Source organism: Crocodylus siamensis, chromosome 9 (assembly GCF_052110815.1).
Source record: "Crocodylus siamensis isolate JL-2025a chromosome 9, ASM5211081v1, whole genome shotgun sequence".
Lineage (NCBI taxonomy): Eukaryota > Metazoa > Chordata > Crocodylia > Crocodylidae > Crocodylus > Crocodylus siamensis.
In genome coordinates this window covers 57,487,381-57,510,877 of record NC_143403.1, presented here as the reverse complement: position 1 = coordinate 57,510,877, position 23,497 = coordinate 57,487,381, and the positions used below count along the sequence as shown (strand labels likewise).

At 42.2% G+C, this 23,497-nt stretch overlaps 1 protein-coding gene across 1 annotated transcript in view; it reads left to right on the top strand.

Annotated features, from left to right (window-relative positions):
• Positions 1-23,497, top strand: part of CABIN1 (calcineurin binding protein 1) — a 198,394-nt gene that overhangs the window by 48,910 nt on the left and 125,987 nt on the right. Inside the window, 5 exon segments of the mRNA XM_090062021.1 lie at positions 1,041-1,302; positions 3,179-3,439; positions 4,073-4,224; positions 4,715-4,893; positions 21,002-21,184. Of these exon segments, the coding sequence (XP_089918147.1) occupies positions 1,041-1,302; positions 3,179-3,439; positions 4,073-4,224; positions 4,715-4,893; positions 21,002-21,184 (1,037 nt within the window).

Genomic DNA, 23,497 nt, shown 5'->3' with positions numbered 1-23,497 from the left:
AACTGGCACCACACTTACGGGTTGGGGAACTCCCCTCTTGCCAGCACGGAGACGGAAAAGGATCTTGGAGTCATCATTGACTCCACGATGAACATGGGCCGGCAGTGTGGGGAGGCAGTCAAGAAGGCCAACCGTACCCTGTCATGCATCCACAGATGCATCTCGAGCAGGTCCAGGGAGGTGATCCTCCCCCTCTATGCGGCACTGGTCAGGCCGCAGCTGGAGTACTGCATCCAGTTCTGGGCGCCACACTTCAAGAGGGACGTGGACGATATGGAAAGAGTCCAGAGGAGGGCCACTCGTATGATCAGGGGTCAGCAGGGCAGGCCTTATGAGGAGAGGCTACGGGACCTGAACCTGTTTAGCCTCCACAAGAGAAGGTTAAGGGGGGACCTTGTGGCCTGCTACAAACTGGTCAGGGGGGATCAGCAGGTATTGGGGGAGTCCCTGTTCCCCCGTGCGCTGCCAGGAGTGACCAGGAATAACGGTCACAAGCTGGCGGAGGGTAAGTTTAGATTAGATATTAGGAGGCGCTACTTCACAGTCAGGGCAGCTAGGGCCTGGAACCAGCTTCCAGGGGAAGTGGTGCAGGCTCCTAGCCTGGGGATTTTTAAAAGGAAGTTAGATGAGCACCTTGCCGGGGTCATCTGACCCCGGTGCTCTTTCCTGCCAAGGCAGGGGGTCGGACTAGATGATCTACCTAGGTCCCTTCCGACTCTAGCTACTATGAAACTATGAAGTGGCAATGAAATTTGGGGTGAATGCAGCATCGTCCTAGGGCTGCCGGCACCCACTCTGAGCCCAGCCCCTGCCAAGAAGAGCCCTGCGCAGCCCTGGCTGCAGCGCACCTTGTACAGATTCAGGGGGCACCCCCCCTCCCCCATGCCCTGCTGGGGTGCAAGCAGCAGCAGGAGCCACCTCTCCCTACCCTCCATGAGCTGCAACTCCGTTCCCCCCCCGGCCTGCCCCTGCCCCCTCCCTCACCACAGGGGACAAGATCCTTAATGGGTCAATTAATCACTGCATTCTTGTTTGCATAGGTTTGATTCTTGGGCTGGAATGGCTCTAGCTAGAGCAAGTCGAATTCAGGACAAGCTGAACTCCAATGAGCTGAAGAGTGATGGGCCCATTTGGAAGCACTCTACCCCTGTCCTCAACTGCTTCAAAAGAGCTCTGGAGATTGACTGCTCCAATCTCTCGCTCTGGATAGAATATGGCACCATGTCCTATGCCCTTCATTCTTTTGCATCTCGACAGCTTAAGCAGTGGAAGTCAGAACTTCCCCCTGAGGTTGTGCAGCAGGTAGGATCTAAAGTAAAGCCATATGAACTTTTACATGCTTATTTGAACCCTGTAAGATTCCTGATTATTGTAACCTTATAATTACCTTATAATTTTGGAAATTACCATTAAACCTGAAATTATCTTATAAACTGCCAGTGCAAATAGAGTATGAAATGTTGTTAGTTCCTCTTCAAAATTAAATTCTTAGTCTGAGTTCTGAGCCTACTCAGACTGTGCATTAAAAGATTGCCCAAAACTGTCAGAACCAATGGGAGGAAAACCTCATATTGATACTTTTATAATGAAATACAGATATCTACATCATGTATATTTTTCTCCATTATTAGGCTGCTGCATATTTTTCAGAAAAGGGTGAAATTCAGTTAAATATTAACATACTCCCAGAGAAAAGATTTGATAATATTTGTTATCCTGCTTGTTGTGATCTTGCTGTCTACTTGGTGAATGCCATGTGCTAGTGTATGTATTAAATCTCTAAAGGTTACTTGGTAATTTATGCACACAAGTTCCAGAATTAATTACCAAAAAAACCTGAAGTTATTACAGTCCATGCTCATTCTCTCAGGAAAAACATGCTGCTGACTGGTAATTATTATGAAGTGCGTATTAAGCAACTAAATTGATAGTACTTTTATTACCATTTTTATAGAGTTATGATGTATAGAATTTTATTTAAGACTATTTTAGGTTTTTGAGGGTTTTTTAGTGTGTATATAATAAAGACATATACATGTGAGAAGAATAAGCTTTCACTGGAAGAAGAGGTAAGTTTAAAACTGAATGAGTCGTCCTTTCACAAATACATCCTCTTATGATTGCAGTGAAAAATCTGTCATCTTTCTTGATCAAAGAGATTCTCTTTAAATGAATAAGGGAGTGGAAGGTTTGGGCAGCCTCCACTCCATCCGTACTCCTGCCTAAATATATGCATCAAAAGTGATGGTGACCTCTTATGCATACACTATGATTCAGAAAGATTGATAGTGGCCTACTACTAAAATAGGTTGGACTTTCATAAACAATATTTATGATTCTGTCCTTACCTAATATTTTATAAATATTGTTTTCAGAAAGTAATGTTTATGCAGCTTGCTGTTGCTTTGTATGTGTGTGTCAAAGTCAGGTTCAGACCAGCAACTATATTTTCTTGCTTATATCACATACCTTCCCCCCCCGCCAAAAAACAAAAACAAAAACCAGCCACTGGAAATTGGGGTATGCTTTATAAGCTTTGTTTCTGCTCTTAAGCTTCTGTCGGGTGAAATCAAAAGTGCCTGCACGCAGAACAATGAACAGACTTGGTTTCCTAGCTGCTGCTACTCAGTTAGGGTATTGTTAGATATTACCTTTTCCATGTGTTACATTCTCTTTAAGATGGAAACATCTGCCCACTAAGAAAAAGACAATCTAAGTGCTTTCTGAGCATCTCAAAGTTATGCCTCTTCAGGTGAGGATTATCTCCAGCTGGTGTTAGGTAGCTTGTGTTATAGCTCAAGTCAGAGCTGTGTATATGAGAGGTTGTTAATCCTTAACAAGAGACTGTTCCCAGTATGTGTGAACTTTTAATACCACCTTACATTCCACAGAATTAGCATGTGCAAATTGTAACATGTAACAGCACTCTTACTACAAGGAGAGATCATTTTTCCCTTTATTCTGCCTTTCAAAAACAAGGTGTGTATCATATTCCAGGCCACATTGTATGCAAGATTATTGTATTGCAGTATTTTCCATTTTAAATCTAATAGTCCAAAGGATTTTTAACTGACAGTGCTACCTTTGTGAACATCCATATGCAACAAAATGAAAGGTACCATTATTCATCCCAGGCAAAGGCTATTTCATGTATTCTTGGCATTTTGTCTCCTTGCAGATGGAAGAGCGTCGAGACAGCATGCTGGAGACAGCCAAACAGTGCTTTACTTCAGCATCTCGTTGTGAGGGAGATGGAGATGAAGAGGAGTGGCTTATACACTACATGCTGGGAAAGATTGCAGAGAAACAGAAGCAACCTCCTGTTGTCTATCTGTTTCATTATAAACAGGCAGCTCATTACTTGCATGAGGAAGCAGCCAGGTACCCAAAGAAGATTCACTACCATAATCCACCTGAACTTGCCATGGAGGCATTGGAGGTAAAATGGGAAAGCAAAATGCAACAGAACGACTTGATGGCATGTCGGTTAATTGAAATAAACTAGAAATTAACAGTTGCTACCGTGTTTTTAGTGTAAATGAAAATGTTGACACACATGCATACTTAAATTAAAAATGGTATTTGTAAATTAATAAACTTTTGTGTTGGAATTCTGTTCTCTGTAGCTAGGTCAAACAATAATCATCAGTAGCAGTGTAGTGACATAGGGCATGAAACCAAGAATGAAATATAATGCCTTCAGAATATATTGAAATATTCTATAGATAGTAGACCAACAGTAGCACTATTAAATAAGCGTACAATTTGCCTTACCTACATACAATTTACAGCTTGGGCTTTTTGATGTTCAAGTATAGGGGGTGAGATGTAAAATCCATCTCCCAGGCCAGACGCAGGCCAAGAGTTGGAGTAGTATCTCCCTGCTTCCCACTGTGCAGACTATATCCAATGTACATCCAGAGTTGTTATTTAAAGTCCTGTGAAATACAGTGCCCAGCCAACATCTTTCTTTGCTCAGAATTTTCTATAGAACAGGGCCACTGGAACTAGGTGTGGAATTCTGAATTCTCTTCTGTTCTATTTTGTTTTTTCCGGTCACCCGCTTCCCAAGGTTTACTTCCGACTTCATGCCTCTATCCTGAAGCTTGTAGGAAAGCCAGACTCTGGAGTTGATGCAGAGATACTAGTTAGTTTCATGAAAGAGGCTTCTGAAGGACCATTTGCCAGGGGTGAGGAGAAGAGCACCCCAAAAGTTTCAGAGAAGTGAGTGCATCTTCTTGCATATCGTATGACTAGACTGCTTACTCTTCTCAGAGCTCTTGAATGTATAGTCCCTCTGTAGGAAGGAAAGATAACAGAAGGGGACAAATTTATCTTTTAATCCATTGGTGAATCTGCTATTTGATTAAATAGCAGCGGACTTGAAATTGGTGTTTGTCCCTTTTACTTTAAAGTCCAGCTTAGTTTGTTATCATGGGCCTCTTCCTTTGATTTGTTAATGGCTATAAAATTAGTTTGTGCAAAAACATTCTCTTAGAGAAGGACTGAGTTTGACCTTTTTAATTTTTTTTTTTTTACTGATATATCTTATAGTGAAAAGTCCATCTTAATGACATTGCTCATTAGATTGGATGATATATAGGAGATAATAACGCAAAAAGATTGTTTCTGCTTCTATATAATTTGCATGCATGTTCAATATGCTAACACTTTGTCTTTTCATGTCTCTCTTCTTACCCTACAATTTTGTCAGGGAAAAGACTTGCATGATTGATGAAGACTCTCACTCTTCTGCTGGAACAGTGCCGGGCCCTGGGACTTCTCTTCCCTCATCCTCTGGTCCAGGTCTGACATCCCCACCTTACACAGCCACTCCAGTTGACCACGATTACGTCAAATGTAAAAAACCCCGTCAGCAGGCAACGCCGGACGGTACAGTCCCTGTTCTCAATACTGCCAGCACAGGGAGGTGCTCTAATCATGGGGAGTTTGATTGGGAAAGATTAATTTGCTCATTTCAAGGAGGGTGATGGGTCTGTGGTAACACGGGCAATATTGCACTTCATTAACCTCATAAATTCATGGTGATCAGAGCTTTAAATAGCAAATTCAAGGTCATCACCAGCCATTCAGACTAAATGGGAAAGAAGTAAGAAAGGAAGGGTAGTTTAAATGGTCTTTCAGTAACATTGCACATACTTGTTAATCTTATCAGGAAACAGATTGGTTTAGTTTTGGAAAAAATGGCTGCTACTGCTTGTACCAAGTCATGGCATACTTAGAATCTGAGCAAGGAACTTTTTATGGCTGAAACCTGACAAAAAAATTAAAACAAGTAATCCCAATTTGGAATGAGGCCGGTGGTGACTATATGAATATATTGCACAAGGTGTTTTGCATGATGGTGTAATAACTTCATCTTTTACCTTTTTCATTATTATTTACAGTGACTGGTGAACAGCTCATCTCTTTAGGTTATAAAATGATACCGTAGATAATTGGTTTCGAAAGGCAAAAAGTATAGGGTAGCATAGGTGTGATATTGCCAAATTCTGGCAGCATAAATAATAGAAATAAAGCTACTGTTCTGGTGAGTTGACAGTCATTTGGCAGGCAGTTTTGTTTCAGCATCACTACTCTGTTGACTGACTTGGCTAGCTGTCTGTCTGGATCTGTGACCATCGGCATTCAGAAATAAAGTGCATACTACAGCTGAATGTTGATGATTTGCAACAGCCTCCTCAAGAAGAGCTTTATGTGATATAAGCTTATCTCTGGAGAGTGGGCTGCTTTCAGGCTTATCAACATTTCCAAATGAACTACACCCATAAAAATTTTCTGTTAACCCTATTTTAAAACAAATAAATGTCCAGGACCTGTACAGAGTGAGTTGGTTCCCCATTAGTAAGTAGTTTTGTGTAAAACTGATAGAGAAATTTCCATCTCTGTCACTAAATAGAGTATTAAATTGTTTTGATCTTATTCAAGCCCTCATTTCAATCTAGTTGTTCATTGACTGTTTTGATGGTTCATATATGCTTGAATGAGTTGTATAGCAGCTAGGCATTTGTACTGCTTTAGCTGCTTCAGGACCTTTTGACACCATAAGTGGGAAATATACAAAACATTTTAAACTATTCTGAAATAATATGCACTGTAAGTTATTATTAAGTTATTTGTCACACTACATCTATCTGCATGGACCTTGTGGACTGCTGACATGTCATGTAAGGAGGAATATTTAGATAGATGTTTTAGTGTGTCATTGGTGCTTTTGATCAAAGCAAGATATTATGGGTAGTGGCATACTGATTGTCTGAAGGGAACAAGGTGGGCTATGTAGTCAAACCAAAACGTGCAAGTGAAAGAGACTCTACATCTGTCAGGGCTAAAATAGCAGTTCTCTGGTCTGCAAGCCTAGCGCATCATAGCTGCTGTGATGGCAATTGAACATGTCATCTTACATAAAAAGCCCAGGTAGGATGACCTCTAGGAAGACATAATGTGACTATTACAAGTAGAACTGCAGAACATGCACCCTTCAGAATGCCTTGCAACTTGCTGGCAAAGTCAAACTATGGATGCAATGAATCAATGAGCCGCAGGATGTTGAAATATTTGTCTAAGTCTACCGTTGCAGATGGAAAAAGTCCTAATAGACTGAACAGTACTCAGAAGTTACTTAGCCTTGTTTAATATTACCCATACTATATGTTTGCATAAATGTGCATGGTACTTTTCTTAAAATATGTATTTTTTAAGTAAAGTACTACTGACACAGTAAGTGCAGTCTAGTTGTTGCAAAAGTATAGTGCCTTCTTTTCCATTACACTGCTTCTAAAAATAACATCTATAGGGTTTTTTTCTTTCTGCCCTTTGGAAACTTGCTGTTGTAACAACTCTTCACACTTGTTGTTCATGTGTGAAACGGTTTGGTCTAATGTCAGGTACTTGCCCTATTTTATAGCTTATTAGTATTTTAATGTGCCTGCCACAACCTGGTATCAAGTCATATGACATAAGTTAAATGAAAGTATTATAAGTGTTTACAACAGGTTCGCTACAGAAAAATATCAGTTTGCCCTGCATTCCCACAATCAGGTGTAATAATTGTCTTAACAGTGACCCATAACTAAACACATTTTACCAGGATGTCTTGCCCTGTACCTTGTAAAGCAACAAATGATCTGTCTGCTAGTAGGAGGAAGTAACTTCACAGCTAGGGTAGGAGCCTTTAATTGAAAATTTCTGGATTTCCATTCGTAAGCATGCACACCTGGATAGCTAAACTGTAAAGGCCAGCAATTAATTTTCAAAAGATGAAGCTGTGATGTCGAAATAGTAATGTAACTGCCCAACACATTTGGAAAAAATGGGCAGAATATTCTAAAGTACTTGCTGTAGTGGAGGACATATAAAAACGACATTGGTTTAGAATATCACGCTCAAGACAAACAGAGGTTTCAGGGACATGTAGCATTAGAAGGCTCTAGAGTAGCTGACACCTTGACCCTTTCTCGTAATGGTAGCTAGTAGCTAACTGGTATCTTTTTTTTTCAAGAGGAAAGAAATATAACTGAGAGGCAGCTATTTTTTGCTGGCTGAGTACCAGCTGTTATATATGCACAAAACAGGCACCAGTTTCTCTGTCGGTTCTTTTTTATCTATTTATCTAGCAACATATTCCTTTTCTTCTTTGTTGTATTAGCTGCATCTTTCCTTTTCCCTCCCCTTTCCATCACTGGTTTTATAACCCAAAAGAGAGAAACATGAATTTAACAGTGAATGACTTGCAGTTTAAACATCTGCTTTTTGTTGCGGGTTTTGTTTTTCAAAAGGAGCAAGCTGAGATGTCGGTATACCTTCAGCATGAAATAGGACACTTGTATTACCTATGATATAACTATGGTTAACTTAGCGCGAGAGGGTGAGATTTATATTAGAAACAAGATCTTATAATAGTCTGACTTTGTTCAGAGTGATTAAGCCTATATGTGCACCTCTTCAGAGAGACGGCATAAAATACAGGCTTTCAACAGTTTTAGTTTTTAGATATTCAGCTAAGTGGTGTACCAAACACTGATGTTAATTTAGAAAGAGACTAGAAATTAAAAGAATCTACATGAAATCAGTTCTCTGAAGAGAAATATGGTTCCTAGAAAATCAATTAAAGGTTGTGTTGTTTGCTATGTAGCATCTGTCTTCTTAATATATTGACATTCAGCTATGTGTTTGTCAACCAATGAAATACTTTGATATTCTGCAGAAAATGCATGGAGTGCTCATTGCTACCATAGTGCTAAAATGTATTGTTAAAGTCCTTATCGTTGTCATTTGTGCTTTCTGTGCAATTAGATGCAGTCATCCTTTTTGTTTCGTCTTTGCTTGATTGTTTTTTGCCACCAATATTGCCCGTGCTGCCCCTAACCTTAATACAAATCTTTGTTCCCAGGCATTCTCTTCCTGCTTTTACCTGTCACGGCTTGCTTTAATAATTGGCAAAAATTGCATGTTAAACTTAAAAGGCTACTTGCTTCATGCTGTGGGAGTAATCCCACTTCATAATTTGTTGGTCCTGTGATTCTGCAGATGTTTCAGTAATGCACAGTTCTTCGAGGTTGGGATTCTCAGGATACTGATGAGTCAAAGGTGATCAGTGAGATTTATTCTGCATCAATTTGTCACTGACGCTAGTATTTTAATAAGTTTCAGAGAAGAATTGGGTATTTACATGAGTGACAAGAATATTGAGAGTTACAACAGATAATACCAACAAAGAGCTTTGGAAGGTTTAAAAAACCTCATGCTTTCCAGTTTATGCTAATCCTATTAGGAATTAGGATGAGAATTTTTTTGGAGGCAGACCATAGCATATTTGCTTGCATTGTGTTCTTATATTTTATTCTCAAGGCATTTGACATTAGATAGTCTTGGAGACAAGGTACCACAGTGAATGAGCAGTGGGTGTGATCTGGCATGTTCCTGTTGTTATCATTTTCCCCACTAGAGGTGCACTGATGCATCGGTGCCATATTGGATTGGCACTGGCACCAATATAAGGAAAATTGATGGTATTGGCAGTTGGCTTTTTTTGGCTGATGTGGCCACTAATATATAAATGCCCGCATACATGCACACAGCCTAAGCGCATGCAGGTAGCCAGGAGCACAGCCTGGCAGCATCCGGCTGGTAAGTTTGTTGTGGGCGAAGCAGAGGGAGGGGGTGGGGGGGTGAAGATCAAGGCCCCCCGCGATGAGGGAGGGAGTGGGGCAGGGGCAGATGCTGCACAGCCAGGGAAGGACAAAAGACAGAGCTGCAAGCAGCTTGTCTGGGGGGTGGGGTGAAGGGGGAGGGGTGGCAATTCCCACCATTGCATACACCCCAGGAGGGCATGGGGGGCACATGCCTCTGGATCTATGTGTGGAGCGAGGGCGGGCTGCCACTGTGGGCTGGAGCTGTGTCAGGCTCTTTCCGGCTGGGCCAAGCTGGGCTGCGCTCAGGGTGGGAGGTGATGGCACTGGTAAAAGGGTTGGGGGGCCTGTGGTGAACTTTAGGGTGGCTGCAGCCCCCCCTCAAACCCCCATTCAAGCACTGCTGCTGCCCTCCCCAAGTGCAGCCCAGCATGGCCCAGCCCCACACTGAGAAGAGCCCAGTAACACCCTGGCTCCAGCCCACAGCAGCAGCCTGCCCTCACCCTGCACAGATCCAGGGGCACATGCCCCCCCATGCCATCCTGGGGTGCACACAGCAGCAGGAACTGCCCTCCCCCTCCCCATTCCCCCCAGACAAGCTGCTCGCAACTCTGTCCCATACTTTGCCCTGGCTGGGCAATGCCTGCCCGGGCCCCAGCCCCACTCCCCCCCTTACTGTGGGGGCCTCAATCTGCACCCCCCCATACTCCTTCCCTCCTCCACCCCTTCGCCCACAACAGGTTTACCAGGTGGACACCACTCTCCAAGCTGTTGTGCTGCATATTGGCAGTCAGATTGGTATCAGCCAATATGGCTTCTTAAAAATCGGCCATTGGTATCAGTCCAAAAAATCTCCATCAGTGCACCCCTATTCCCCACTTAACTTACCCCAAACATCTATTTTTAAAGGATTGCAATGAGCAGAAATCTGAATTTGATATTAAGCATAAGAATCTGACCTGATAAGTAGACTATCGATCCGCTCCATGCCTTGAGACTGGTGGAGGGAGAAATTTAATAGTATAGTTGCTGGTTATTAAAATGCATTTGATGTCTGGTATAACTAGAAACAATGTAGGATCACATTTTTGACTCATTTTGTAAGAGAAGTCCCTTTTGAACACTGCAAGAGTTTCTGCCTCCAGTGGTGAACCTGCTCCAGTGCAAAATCAACTTTATCCATTCTGCTTTTTTCTTTTGAATGAATTATACAAGAATGCTTTTTGATCCCAGAATTGTATTGTGTCATCTGTTATGGCTGGGCTGTGTTTCAAGAATGGCAATGATGTGATCTAAGTAACCTCACATGTTTCTGGATACATATTAATGGAGAGAAGCTCCCTGGGGTGTACATGTTTGTGTGTAAGCTAAAGATATTTCATACACAAAGAATCTGTAAAGTTGCACCCTTTAAATTGCCCATCTTTATGAAGTAGGAGAATATGACTGTCATGATAAATGTAGTCACCTGCCTCCAAGATATAGACTATGAAGAAGGAGTTTTATTTACTTTAGAATAACTTAGCATATGCAAGTCCCATACCAGCAAAGCTTTATGTATAACTCTTGTTTCTAAAGGATCTTGGTTTCTAAACACCTTTTCTGCCTGTATCTGAATTTCCAGCACATTTCAGAGGCTTTATAACAATTAGATTGGGGGCGACTAATTTACAACCTGTAGAGCTATGTCATGCAGCTGGAAATTTGGGGGCAGGACCTGCCACCAAAATCTGGGGAACAGACCCCCGTTGGTGACACGTGTTGGTGGTGGGGAGTGAGTGATGGTTGCATTTAATCCCTGTGGTTGCCACTGCTGCCCCTGCTGTGTCCAGATCTGGCCCACAAGGACCCCCACCATCTGGATCTGGCCTGGGTTTGGGATGAGCTTAATACCCCTGAATTAGAGCATGTGCCTCCTTTTCTGTATCCAGGAGGGTGTTATAAAGAGAATGCAGTGTATTTTACCCTTTCTGCACCTCCAGTCTTTCAACAGATATAGCTGCTTCAGGAACCTTTTCCTCCATCACTTTAGTCTGAAAAAAGAGTTTCAGGGGGTGGAGGGTGTGGAATCTGGCAATCAAGATGAATAGCAGCTTCATTGATAAAAGCTTAATAACTCATTTAGACAGCTACAAAGGGGTACTATTTTCTTATCTGTCTCAGTAATGTACTAACTCCCTGACTGTGAGCTTCACAATTTTGTAACATAAAGCAAATTCTGCCAGTCAACGGGCTATCACTTGAAGGTTTACTGTATTGTGCTTATCCACATAGCCTCTGTACAGTGCTAGTGAATACTTGCTCTTTCGGACCATTCTTACTTTTTTGTACTGCCTTCCCCTCTCATTTTTCCCTTCCTGCCATACTAGTGAAGATTCATGACTTGGATAATAAAATATGTTTTATATGTACATAAGAGAAATGAAGGTTGGCATAGGATAATGATTTCCTAATATTAAATCATTAATATTAAAGATGTTCTAATTGTTTGTGTGCAAAGTAATACTAAAAGAATCTTTTTTCCAGATAACTAATAGGTACACAAGCATTTTGCCTGCATATTAATGATATAGAATGGTAGGAGCTTGCTATGTGGAGTAGAACTATTCTGGTAAGTTTCAGATATGGGAAATGTTGGTCTTTCAGAAATAATATTATCATTAAAATGCTTTTAAGAATGCAGCTGAAATCCAATGGAACATCTAATTTGTAAAATAGTAAATAGTTGCTCTTCAGTCTTCTGAATATTACGTGTTTCCCCCAGTATAACAAAGTTTTTACCTATGAAGGTAAAAATTGAGGTTCTTATCGCCTGCAAACATCTTTTTTAATTTAAGAAAGCAGATCTAATAATTATGGTTTATTATTAATGTATTGGAATATTTAACAAACCCTCCCCTTCTTCCTCAGCCTGGCCACTGCTATCCTTCTGCTTCTGTGTGCAGTAGAAAGGACAATATTTTTGAGGTGACATAGACGGTTGTCACAGGAGTCATTGAAATGTTACAAAATGATGACTATGTTATATGAAGGATGAGATTCAGATAACTTGGAAAACTGGAAGCAATCCATCCTAAATACTTACAAATTACTTTGCAGCAATTATTTTTGTTGACCAAATTGTTTGAACTTGGAAAGATCCTTAAAAATCGCTTTTCTGAAAATTAGGAGAGAATCTTTTCATTGTTTTTCCATACAGTACATAAAAATAATTTAAAAATACAGTTATCAGTTTTTGTTATCTAAAAAGTTCAGTGCTTTCTGTTTACACACATTTTAATAACCTTATTTGTTTTCTAGAGAATAGTTAAACCACACCGAAATAGATTGAAAGGGCTGTTCTAAAACTAAGAAAAATTATAAGTATGAGTGACTCCATTTATGCAGTCAGTACAAAATAACAAGCTCTGAGTGAATATCAGTGATTCACTCTAGGGGCATCTCCAATGTCCTGAGCAATCTCTCTCTCTCAACCCCTCCCCCCCCCAAAAAAAAAAAAAAAGAAGAAGAAGAAGAAATACAGGGAGTTGCCTGCCAGACCACTAGGGCAATTCAAATACTACTATTGAGAGAGCCCACCTCTTCTGGACTAAGTTCTGTCTTTCAAAGGTATATAATATCCTTCAAAGAATATTCAAAATTCCTCTGCTAATAGGAGGCTTAATAATCCCGCCCCCCACAACTACAACCTTTTGATTTTATGAAGGGCCCACTATTGCAAATTTGAAAACCTCCTTTTTGCCTGCCAAAGGCATCAATTAGAAACATACTCAATCCAGCATTCTTTATAAATCATAGGAAATGTAAAATGTTGCATTGTCTGGATAATGTTTGAGCTTTCTTCACTCTCATTTGAAAATGGTCCCATTTGCAAGTAAAAAACACTGAAATTGTTGCCAATTTCCTTTTTGAATTTGTTTTCTAAGAGGCCATGGGTTTCATATGTTTTCATAGTTTTTGCCTTTAAAACGAAAGTGAACTCCTGAGTTAAAATTTCATTTTGGGCACTCTGTATGCTTCTAACCGCTTTGGTAATGATTCTCTCTCTCCTTTTTATTTTATTTATGGAGTGTTGGAGAAAACAGAAATATCAACTTTTCCAACTCAGGGGCCATCACCAGGGAGGACTATACCTCAGTTGTTTGGGGCTGTAGGGGGGTGGCCAGGAAGGCCAAGGCGGAGATGGAACTGGGTCTAGCTACCCGGATCAAGGACAACATGAAGTCCTATTTTTAAATACATAGAAGGTAAAAAGAAGGTACCAGGTAACATGGGGGCCTCTGCAAGACACGCTGGGAAATCTGGTCATTGCACTAGACAGCAAAGCTAACCTATTTAACAAGTTCTTTGCCTCCATTTTTCTGAGCAGGGACCGGGTCACCACCCCCACCGGGACCCCCATAGGACAAAGGGGAGGTGCACCCAGGCCTAGGGTCAGTGAGGACCTAGTCAGGGAACTTCTGGAGGGACTGGATGTATTTAAATCAGCTGGTCCTGACAATCTCCACCCCAGAGGGCTGAGCGAATTAGCAGAGGTCATTGCAGGACCCCTTGCACAGCTTTATGAGCACTGGGACTTCATGTGGTGCCAGAGGACTGGAAGAGGGCCAATGTGGTTCTCATCGTCAAAAAGGGGAGGAAGGAGGACCCAGGAAACTACAGGCCAGTTAGTCTTACCTCGATCCTGGGCAAGCTTTTTGAGAGAATTATCCTGGTGCATGTCCACAAGGGGCCAGCGGGGGAGATTATGCTTAGGGGCAACCAACATGGGTTCATTAGCAGCAGGTCCTGTCAGACCAACCTGGTGGCCTTCTACAACCAGGTCGCCAAATCCTTAGATGCAGGAGTAGCAGTGGACATAGTCTTCCTGGACTTTCGGAAGGCCTTCGACGCTGTCTCTCACCCCGTTCTCATTAAGAAACTGGGGGACTGTGGCGTCGACACCTACACAGTCAAATGGGTCGCCAACTGGCTGGAGGGCCGCACCCAGAGAGCGGTGGTGGATGGGTCATTTTTGACCTGGGGGGATGTGGGCAGTGGGGTCCCCCAGGGCTCGGTCCTCAGGCCCGCACTGTTCAACATCTTCATCAGCGACTTGGACGAGGGGGTAAAAAGCACCCTGTTCAAATTCGCAGAAGACACTAAGATGTGGGGAGAAGTGGGCATGCTAGAAAGGAGGAATAGGCTGCAATTGGACCTAGACAGGTTACAGGGGTGGGTAGATGAGAACAGGATGGGTTTCAACACTGACAAGTGCAAGGTGATGCACCTGGGGAGGAAGAACCAGCACCATACCTACAGGCTGGGGAACTCCCTTCTTGTCAGTGTAGAGGCAGAAAAGGATCTTGGAGTCATTATTGATGCCAAGATGAACATGGGCCAACAGTGTGGGGACGCAGTCAGGAAGGCCAACCACACCTTGTCATGCATCCACAGATGCATCTCGAGCAGGTCCAAGGAGGTGATCCTCCTCCTCTACGCAGCACTGGTCAGGCCGCAGCTGGAGTACTGCGTCCAGTTCTGGGCGCCGCACTTCAGGAGGGATGTAGACAACATGGAGAGGGTCCAGAGGAGGGCCACCCGCACAATCAGGGGGCAGCAAGGCAGGCCCTACGATGAGAGGCTACGGACCTGAACCTGTTCAGCCTCCAGAAGAGAAGGCGGAGGGGGGATCTTGTGGCCAGTTACAAACTAGTCAGAGGGGACCAGCAGGCACTGGGGGAGTCCCTGTTCCCCTGAGCACTACCAGGAGTGACCAGGAATAACGGTCACAAGCTGGCAGCGGCTAGATTCGGACTAGATATCAGGAGGTGCTACTTCACTTTCAGGGCAGCTAGGATCTGGAACCAACTTCCAGGAGAAGTGGTGCTGGCTCCTACCCTGGGGGTCTTTAAGAGGAGGCTGGATGAACACCTTGTTGGGGTCGTTTGATCCCAGTACTCTTTCCTGCCATGGCAGAGGTTCGGACTAGATGATCTGCTCAGTTACCTTCCGACCCTACCAACTGTGAAACTCATTAAGCCCCCAAATTATCCATTTTTAAGATGTTCCCAGCCAGCTAAGAATATTAGGGATTTATGTGGACACTTACTTGTCCTGCCTTCCTTAGGTGCAGACTTGATGATACCTCTCTACACTTTACACTCCTCAGTATGGTTCTGAATCAGCAAGGCTCTTTAAGTCTCTGACTGGGACTTCATAGACATAAACGTTAGGGCTGGAAGAGACCTCAGAAGATCATCAAGTCCAGCCCCCTAGATCACTCAGTCCAACCCCCAAAGATGTTCCCAGCAAACTAGGAATATTTAAGTCCACCAAGCTCAGTAGGACTAGTCATATGCATGAAATATAAGTATGGGTGTATTTACAGGATTGTGGCCTTGGCCTTCACCACAGAGTGCTCACTCTCCTTTTGATCTCTCTATAGTGTCCTTCATTTGCTCTTGCTTCGTCACATTTGGAAGATTTTCCATCACAGCCATCGTAGGTAGACATTTTAAAAAATTCTTAAAATAAAATTTAGGTGAATAAGTGTGTTCCATGGGTGCAGAATATATAACACATTGGCTACAGTTATTTTTCTCTCCTGCTGTTCTGACACCATTAGTCCCTTCTTTGGATTTAGTTACAATAATGGTGGTTGTAAACATCAAAACTATATCTCAGTTTTTAGTATAGAAACATAACACCAGTTAAGCCATACCTGTTTTAAACATCAGACTCCAATCTTCAAAACCCAGATGTGTCTAAAACCTCCTTTTATACATAACTACACACCAGTTTAGCTGAGGCAGCCCCGGATCTCAGAGACCAGTCCCAGCTAGCTGGTGGGAGTTAAAATGAACATCCTAGAAACATGGGTTGCAGGGTGCAATCCAGCAGGGAGGCAGAGCAGCACAGCATGCCAGACAGGCATCACTGCTGCCCACCTGCCCAGCACACAATGCCACCCCACCCCTAACTGCCTCTGCCTGCAGCAGCACTGCTGATTTGGGAGAGGAGGGGAGGGGAGGGGAGTGTCCTAGATTTCCTATTATCCCACATGATCACTCTATGCATAGCTAATGTAGTATCTTTGGAGAGGCCCAACTCTGGAAACACCAACTTACTCTCACTGTGATTTGCCATTGACACACAGGCTTATTGTGTATCCTGTTTAGGAGGAAACTAGGGGTGTGCAAAATGAGCTGTATTTGATTCAGATTCAGTCCGAACTGGGGAGAGTGATTTGATTTGTTGATTCAGATCACTGTCCCCAATTCAATTCGGCTAAGTCCGGATCTGAAGGTTTGCTGATTTGGAGAATCAGCAATTCGGCCATAGACAGGGCTTTAACTGTTTTTACATTTAATGTTTATATTTACTTTAAATGTTTTCTACATACCTCAAAGCACCAGGTGCGGCTCATGAACACTGTGATGGTGGGACGGATAGAGCCACCCACAGGAGTACAATGGGGCCCCCCCATGTGCTCGGTGGCAAGCCCAGAACTGGACCAGAAGTACTTCTGGTCCACTTCCAGGTCAGCTGGAGAGTGCACTGGGGCCCCCTCCCCCCCCAGCTCAGCAATCATCTGCAGGGGGACCTTGGATACCTCCCCGTGACCAAGGAGGCACCAGTTGCCAAGCTAGGGAAGCACGGGGGCTCCCCAGCTGCTCCCCAGCAGACCTGGAAATGGACTGGAAGTGCTTCTGGTCCACTTCCAGGTTTGCTGCCAAGCGTGCTGGCAAGCCCCCCACGCTCCTGTGGGACACTCCATGCATCCCAGCATCTCAGCATCCATGAGCCACGTGCTACCATGAGGTATGTAGCAAAAACATGTAAAGCTGTGTTTATGTCCGAATCGCCGAATCTTTCCGAATCTTTCCAAATCAATTTGAAGGTTCCAATTTGATTTGGCGACATTAAAAGGTCTGCCAATTTGATTCAGATTCGGAGATTTGGCCACCAAATTTGGCCAAATATCCACTGAATCGTATCCGGGACCAAAGCTCACACAGCCCTAGAAGAAACCTTGGCTTCAGACCAAACCTGATCTTCTGTCCAACTATCCCATTATGATTTTTGCAAGGTAATTTGAGCAGAAAATACCTGCTGTGTGTGAATTATTTGTCCTTCTCACTTCAGAATTACTATTAGTTGAAACCTAAATGCAACCTAATAATCTTATACTCCCAGTTTTTGCCTTTTCTGCTGATTTGCAGCAGCAACTAGTAATCAAGTAAGTGCAGTGAATTGAATTTGTAAGACTTTTACTGTTAGGTGACCACTTACCTACTCCAAATGTCGTTTTGTTGAGTACTCTGCAGTCATGCACACCATAGTGTAAAACACTATTGAACAGAACAGGTGAGGGGAAATAGTTGTGTTTATATGCCTCATACTCCATAATTAACACTTAACCACTTAGTGCTCTTTTGATCCTCTCTCCTATGGTTGCATTTAGTCTGGTGCAAAAAAAAAATGAAACCAACCAATTGGCAATCTTGATTTGTTTTAATATTAAGAAAAGTGTCAGTCTTTTAAAATTTTCCAGGGAGGTTTTCACTGGAACTGTAGAATTTTATTTAAAAAAATAAATCATTAGGTGTTGACCTAGGATGTGGACAGGCATTCATTTTTTGGGCAATCTGCAATGCTAGAAATTTTTGCAAAAGAGGAGCATCTAATATAGGCTTTCTAGCTGGCAGCCAGCTTCCCTTGCCTTCCCCATACTGGGGTCACCCTGGTCTGGAAAAAGTGTGAACAGCAGTGGCTGCTTCATTTCCTCCCCAGGACCAGAAGTTATTGAGTGGTGGTTAAGCATACAGGCATTCGCTCTTGCACAAGCAGGCAAGATCATCCTTACTGAAAGAAGATCTTTCTCCCATATCCAGCATTTCTGCAGGAGAATCTGTATGAACACCTGTACCCTCCCAGTTTCTAGCAGGGGAGCAGCATTTCTTCCACTAGAAATGTAATACCTGCCTATAATCCTAGATACAGTTGCACAAGACTTTTTCACCCAAGCCCTGTCTATGATAGCCCTTTGTTACATAAATGTTCCACTATTGAAACCACTATTTCTACCCTGCCTGTAGTAGCATTGTTGAGAGCCCTAATGCAAGCAAGGCATCAGTGACCGATTGTATTTTTTGCTACTTTGTAAATACTTTTGTATTTTGTGTTGTGAGCTGTGAATAAGGCCCGACAATTTTGTGTGCAAAATAGTGGGCAGCAGCCTGATTATGAATCTGGCATTGGCAGAGTTAAGACCGTGTTAGTATTGATGGGAATATAGTTTTAAGAGCATAGTGAAAGATTCCCATATGTGGTTATTATACACATACTCATCCACTTAGTATAAACCTCAAATGAAGATTGCTAATTAGCATTGAAAAGGAGGATTTTACATTCACTCCCTTGGGTTGAAAACTTTCATTGATATGCAGATATTTAGAATATAATGATACTCATAAGCTCTAAAACAAGCTTATCTTTTCATGCTGAGAGGTTAGTATAATTTCCTAGTAATTTAATGTAGGTCTCAAGAACTTGCTGTGTACCAGCCATTCTCGATTCACATTCCAATATTTCAACTTTTTATCTGTCACAGCCTGTGCATCAGTACTAACTTCAGGGCTTGTGGTATAATGAAACATTTATAGACTTGTAAATGCTGGTGAGTTTTTTTTTTTTTTCTTTTTTCATCTGTAGGCTTGTAACTCAACCTCCAACCTGCTTCTGGAGCAGATGTATGAGTGTTTCCCTTTAAAAAAAAATCTTTCAAATGAATTGCTGTAAATGCAGGGTGTGATGATTGTTGATACCTTTTTTGAAAATGACCATTGAATATATTGCATTCTTTAAATGTGCTAGAAAACTACTAAGGCCTTCTGAAAATGAGGAAGTGTCCCCTTTTTTTAACACCCCCTCCCCCCCGAACCTTACAGTCAGTTTCTACGCCTTGGAAATTTAAAATATAGCTGGCTCTTCTCCTAGTACTAATAGAGGGAGTTCAGATATATCCATATACAGTGAATATTATTAAATCTCTGTGAATGAGTCATTGAAAGCTTGATGGACCTCCATTCAGAATCCTTCTCCTCCTATTCTTTGTAATTATATCATTTCCATATAAAGCTTGTCATTACAAATCAACAATAAAACTTTCAGTTAGGATACAGAAGGATTCCCTCCCCAAGTTCCTTGACCATGTGCATCATAAGACCTGTTCACTATATAAACATGTTTTCGCCAAGTGCCATTGAAAAACTTACAAAGCTTGCATCAAATTCAATTGCAATTTTTTTAGAATTCTAACAAGTGGAACTTGAGCTGTTAGCTAAGGTCTGGGATGCAGCTGTACCTGGGATAACTCTACAGGAGATGCCCTGCATCTCTGCTGTGAATTTGTACTATGTCGTTTGGGGAGAGAGGGTGTGATGTATTTATATTGCCAGCTCCTCCTAGGGGAAGTTCTCTGTTGCTTTTTTTTTTTTCATTTTGTTTTTCAGTCATATTACAGTGGAACTGTATTGGTCTTTGGTATTGTTCATGTATGTCAACGTAAGAGGCTTTCTAGCCCTTTTGTATATTGTTACTCGTATAAAAGTTCATCAGCTAAACCAATCCTTTTCCTTGTGAAGAAAAAGTGTGTTCATCCATGGGCTTTAGGTGGAGAGAGAACTGGATCAGGTAGGATTTTGCATCTGAGGTTGAATGCTACAGGTAGAAAATTGCCTCTTTTTCCCTTCTGAATTAGAATGTTTGTGCGTCTTTTTCTGTAACTTTGGAAATGTAAAGCTTAATATGGCTGGGCACATCAGCTCCGGTCCTTCTGGATCATCTCTGACAGCTCGGGACACAGTAGGCTAGTTTGTTTTATGTGCAGTTATGGCTGAGTGAATTAATATCCCACTTCAAACTGTAATGCAGTCAGTAACCACAACTTATTACTCCAATAAGCTGTGCCTACCACGGATGAGTCGCCTCCCTTGTCCTTCCAACTTCCACCTTGAAGTCTAGGTTCCTGATTTCTAGCTGTTCAAAAAGACATTTATTCATCATGTCAACTGACCTTTAAGAACATTCGGTGGACTGAGTCAAACTTTCACAGAATGGATGGAATCAATGATCATTCTGTTAAGTCTTTTACATCTCTGATTGCATTGATTTTTCTACCCTTTATAACTAATTTATGTTAGCATTCTTAGAAATCTGTCAGTTCATAGTGTTCCCTTGCCAGTGAATTTATTGATCTTAGGCTGGTAAGCTATTATATACCAAGTTATCCCACCTGTCTTCTAAGAGAGCCCCAAGTGGCAAAGTAAAACTGCTTTATGTTATAATAGTGGAAAATGAGCATACGTTATAGAAATGTAAAATACATTTTATTCCAAAGGTAACTGCTTATCAGGACAGAACATCAGATCCATCGTATTAGTTTCTTAAATTGTTCAGATATCCTAGGAACAAAGCATTAGAGAAAACAAAATATGACTACTTAGTAATATCTGATTAAAACAAAAATTGAGTTTTCACTTGGCACAAAAACATGAGATGAAAGTGGCAATATGTGGAAGATAAAACAAAAATTTACCTTTTAAATAGTAGGATTGTAGGTTGGCATAGACCTAGGCATTTTACAAAGCGGCTGCAGTTTCTTCATGCATCTGATGAAGAGAGTTTCAGCTCGCAAAAGCTTGTTACGCACGCACACGTACATACGTATGCACATGTTAGTTTATAACATGCACATCTACTTTGCCCTTTGCAGTATCTCTGCCACTGAGGTTGACAAGAAAGTACTAACTTGATGAGAGAGAGAGTAGTGCATTTATTCTTTACCTGGCTCTCCTTTTTTGTAGAGAGGAGTCAGGATAGCACAGCAGTGGTGCTCTCGGATTCCAGCTCCACACAGGACATCTTTAATGAGCCTGCCAGTTCTCAAGACAGTTTGAGGAAACCTTACTCAGAAAAGAGGACTGCTGCTTCCTGCTCTGAGACTATGGCATCATGCAAAGAGATTCTAGGGTCTGCAGAGGAAAGAGGTATGATTGTTTTAAGATATAATTTAGAGCAATTTATGCAACTTTATTAAAATGCTTTATTCAGCCTACAGAAGAATTGGAAACTTACTAAACTATGCCTATGGATTTTAATTGGATGTGCAAGTGTATTGTGTGCATGATTGTTTTTTTTACATGTGCCAGAATGAATTGGGTATCATACATGTAGTTGGGCTATCACTGGCATAAGATGCAAGAACAATATCATAAACAGAAGAATCGTGTGATAAGTTGCTTTGTATTAGCCCTGTTTGACTGACTTGCTATTAGTCAGTCTCTGCCAACACTACTTCTAATATTTCAAACTTCTGAGCATCTCAAGCAGCAGATAAGTTAATACACTCTCTCTCAAAAATGTTTTTCCTCCGTTTCCCAGATGTAGATTTAGTCCCTTGTTTTTTGATGCTGGATCAGTAACAAATTAATGTTCATTATTTTGCAAAGCACACATACTGGAATTGCATCTTTATTCCATGGGAGACCTGAAACCCTTTCTACTGGAATACAAACATTAACCTGTGGTTCCACTGGCTCATTCAGTGGTGTTATTTTGGATGAAAATAATTGTTATAAATAATTTTTTTTGATCTTCCAGTATCTATTAGTTAGAATTTCCCTGTCTAATGCCTGCACAATTAGAGTTAGTACTAAATCCACTGGGCTTCATTAAAGAAAGGTAAATGAATAGCAAGAGCAATATATCCATGTAAAGCTTTCTAAAATGTTGATGGTTTTTCTTGTGAAATATGTGGCATGAGCAAAATGTACAGTGTAGTATAGTAGTTTTATGGGCACGTATTCATGAGCACATATAGGTGCTATCTGAAACTGAGGCCTGACAAAACATTTCTGTCATTTTGCACTATGCTTTATTCTCTCCCTCTATAATACTGTACCAGGTTTTTCAGTTTTATTGATATACAAAGTGTGATCCATAGCTGGCCATGATGCATTCCATTATTCTGTTCTGACATACCCTTAGCAATTACTGATTTCAACATTTTGCATCTCATCAATGTTTTGGCAAATTTTGGCAACTTTTCTTATTTTTAATTAGGTGTTTCTTAAGGCTGGTCTAAACGAAGAAAATTTGTGTCAGTATAACTAGACCTATCTATGCACGCAGGTGCAGATCGCTGAATGTGCAAAATAGTATTGCCACTAGCGTGACTAATGTCAATAATATACCAGAGTAAGTTGCCCTGGGGTAAGCACCGTGTTATAACATTGCAGTGTTCCTTGTATTACGTTTTCAGTGGTATAGCTTTATCGTTGCTAGTATTGACAGATACAAAGTGTTTGGAGTGACTGATAAGTAGTAGGATACCAGGGCTTTTACTTACTGGTCGCTACTATAAATGTTTTCTGGGTGTATAGTGATTTTAAGCTGCTGGAATTGCATGGGTTTTCAGAAACTGATTTTTATATCTGTGTAACAAAGAGCCTGGTGCTCCCTGTTCCTTTAAGATAAAAGCAGCCTAACCAGGGGACACTGCAAGCTAAGCAGGGTGCAGCAGCAGCTGGTTGCCAGGGCTACAGAGCAAATGAGGCATTCAGTAGGCATGTGCAGGTAACCTGCTGATGGGAAGTGCGCAGGGCTATGGGAGCATATAAGCCTGAGGCTTGGTCTGGCAAGCTAGTCTAGCCCTGCCAGCCGCCAAGTTAGGAGCTCCTGCCTAGCAGAGCTACCCAGGGATGCGAGGCTGTCTGCTTTGCTGCCTGCAAGAACACTGAGGCTCAGGGAGCTTGCAAGGAGTCCAGGCTGGGAGGGTGCTGGCACAAAGGGTGAGGGAAGGTTTTCCCTCTTAAAGGGGCAGAAGGCTGCTTCTCGTTTATGTTGTAGCCCAGGAGCATAGTGTTCATTACAGTTTACATTGGCAGTTTGGTTTGGGACTGTAAGGAGTGGTATACGGAGGTCCCACTGGTGCCTGTGGGGCGCATAATCACCTTGAGTCCTGCCAGGGGCAGGCTTACGGCAGGAGCAGCTGTTGATCCTAGAGAGAGGCAAAGTGCAAGGCCACAGAGCCAGACAGGGGCCTGAGGCCCAGTGCCTGAGATGGCACTGCCACACAGGGGCCTGGGACTTGGCAGACTGGGGCCAGGGGCCCAGTGACTGGAAGGAATGAACCAGAGCTAGTGCCTCAAAGCCAAGGCTGACACAGTGGGACCAGGCTAGAAGACCTAGCGAGAGTAAGGGGGCAGAGACCAAGGAGGCAGAAGCCCCATCAGGTGAACAAAGGTATAACACCCACGAGGCTTGGGGCGTGGTGTAGCAGAGAATTGGTGCCACATGAT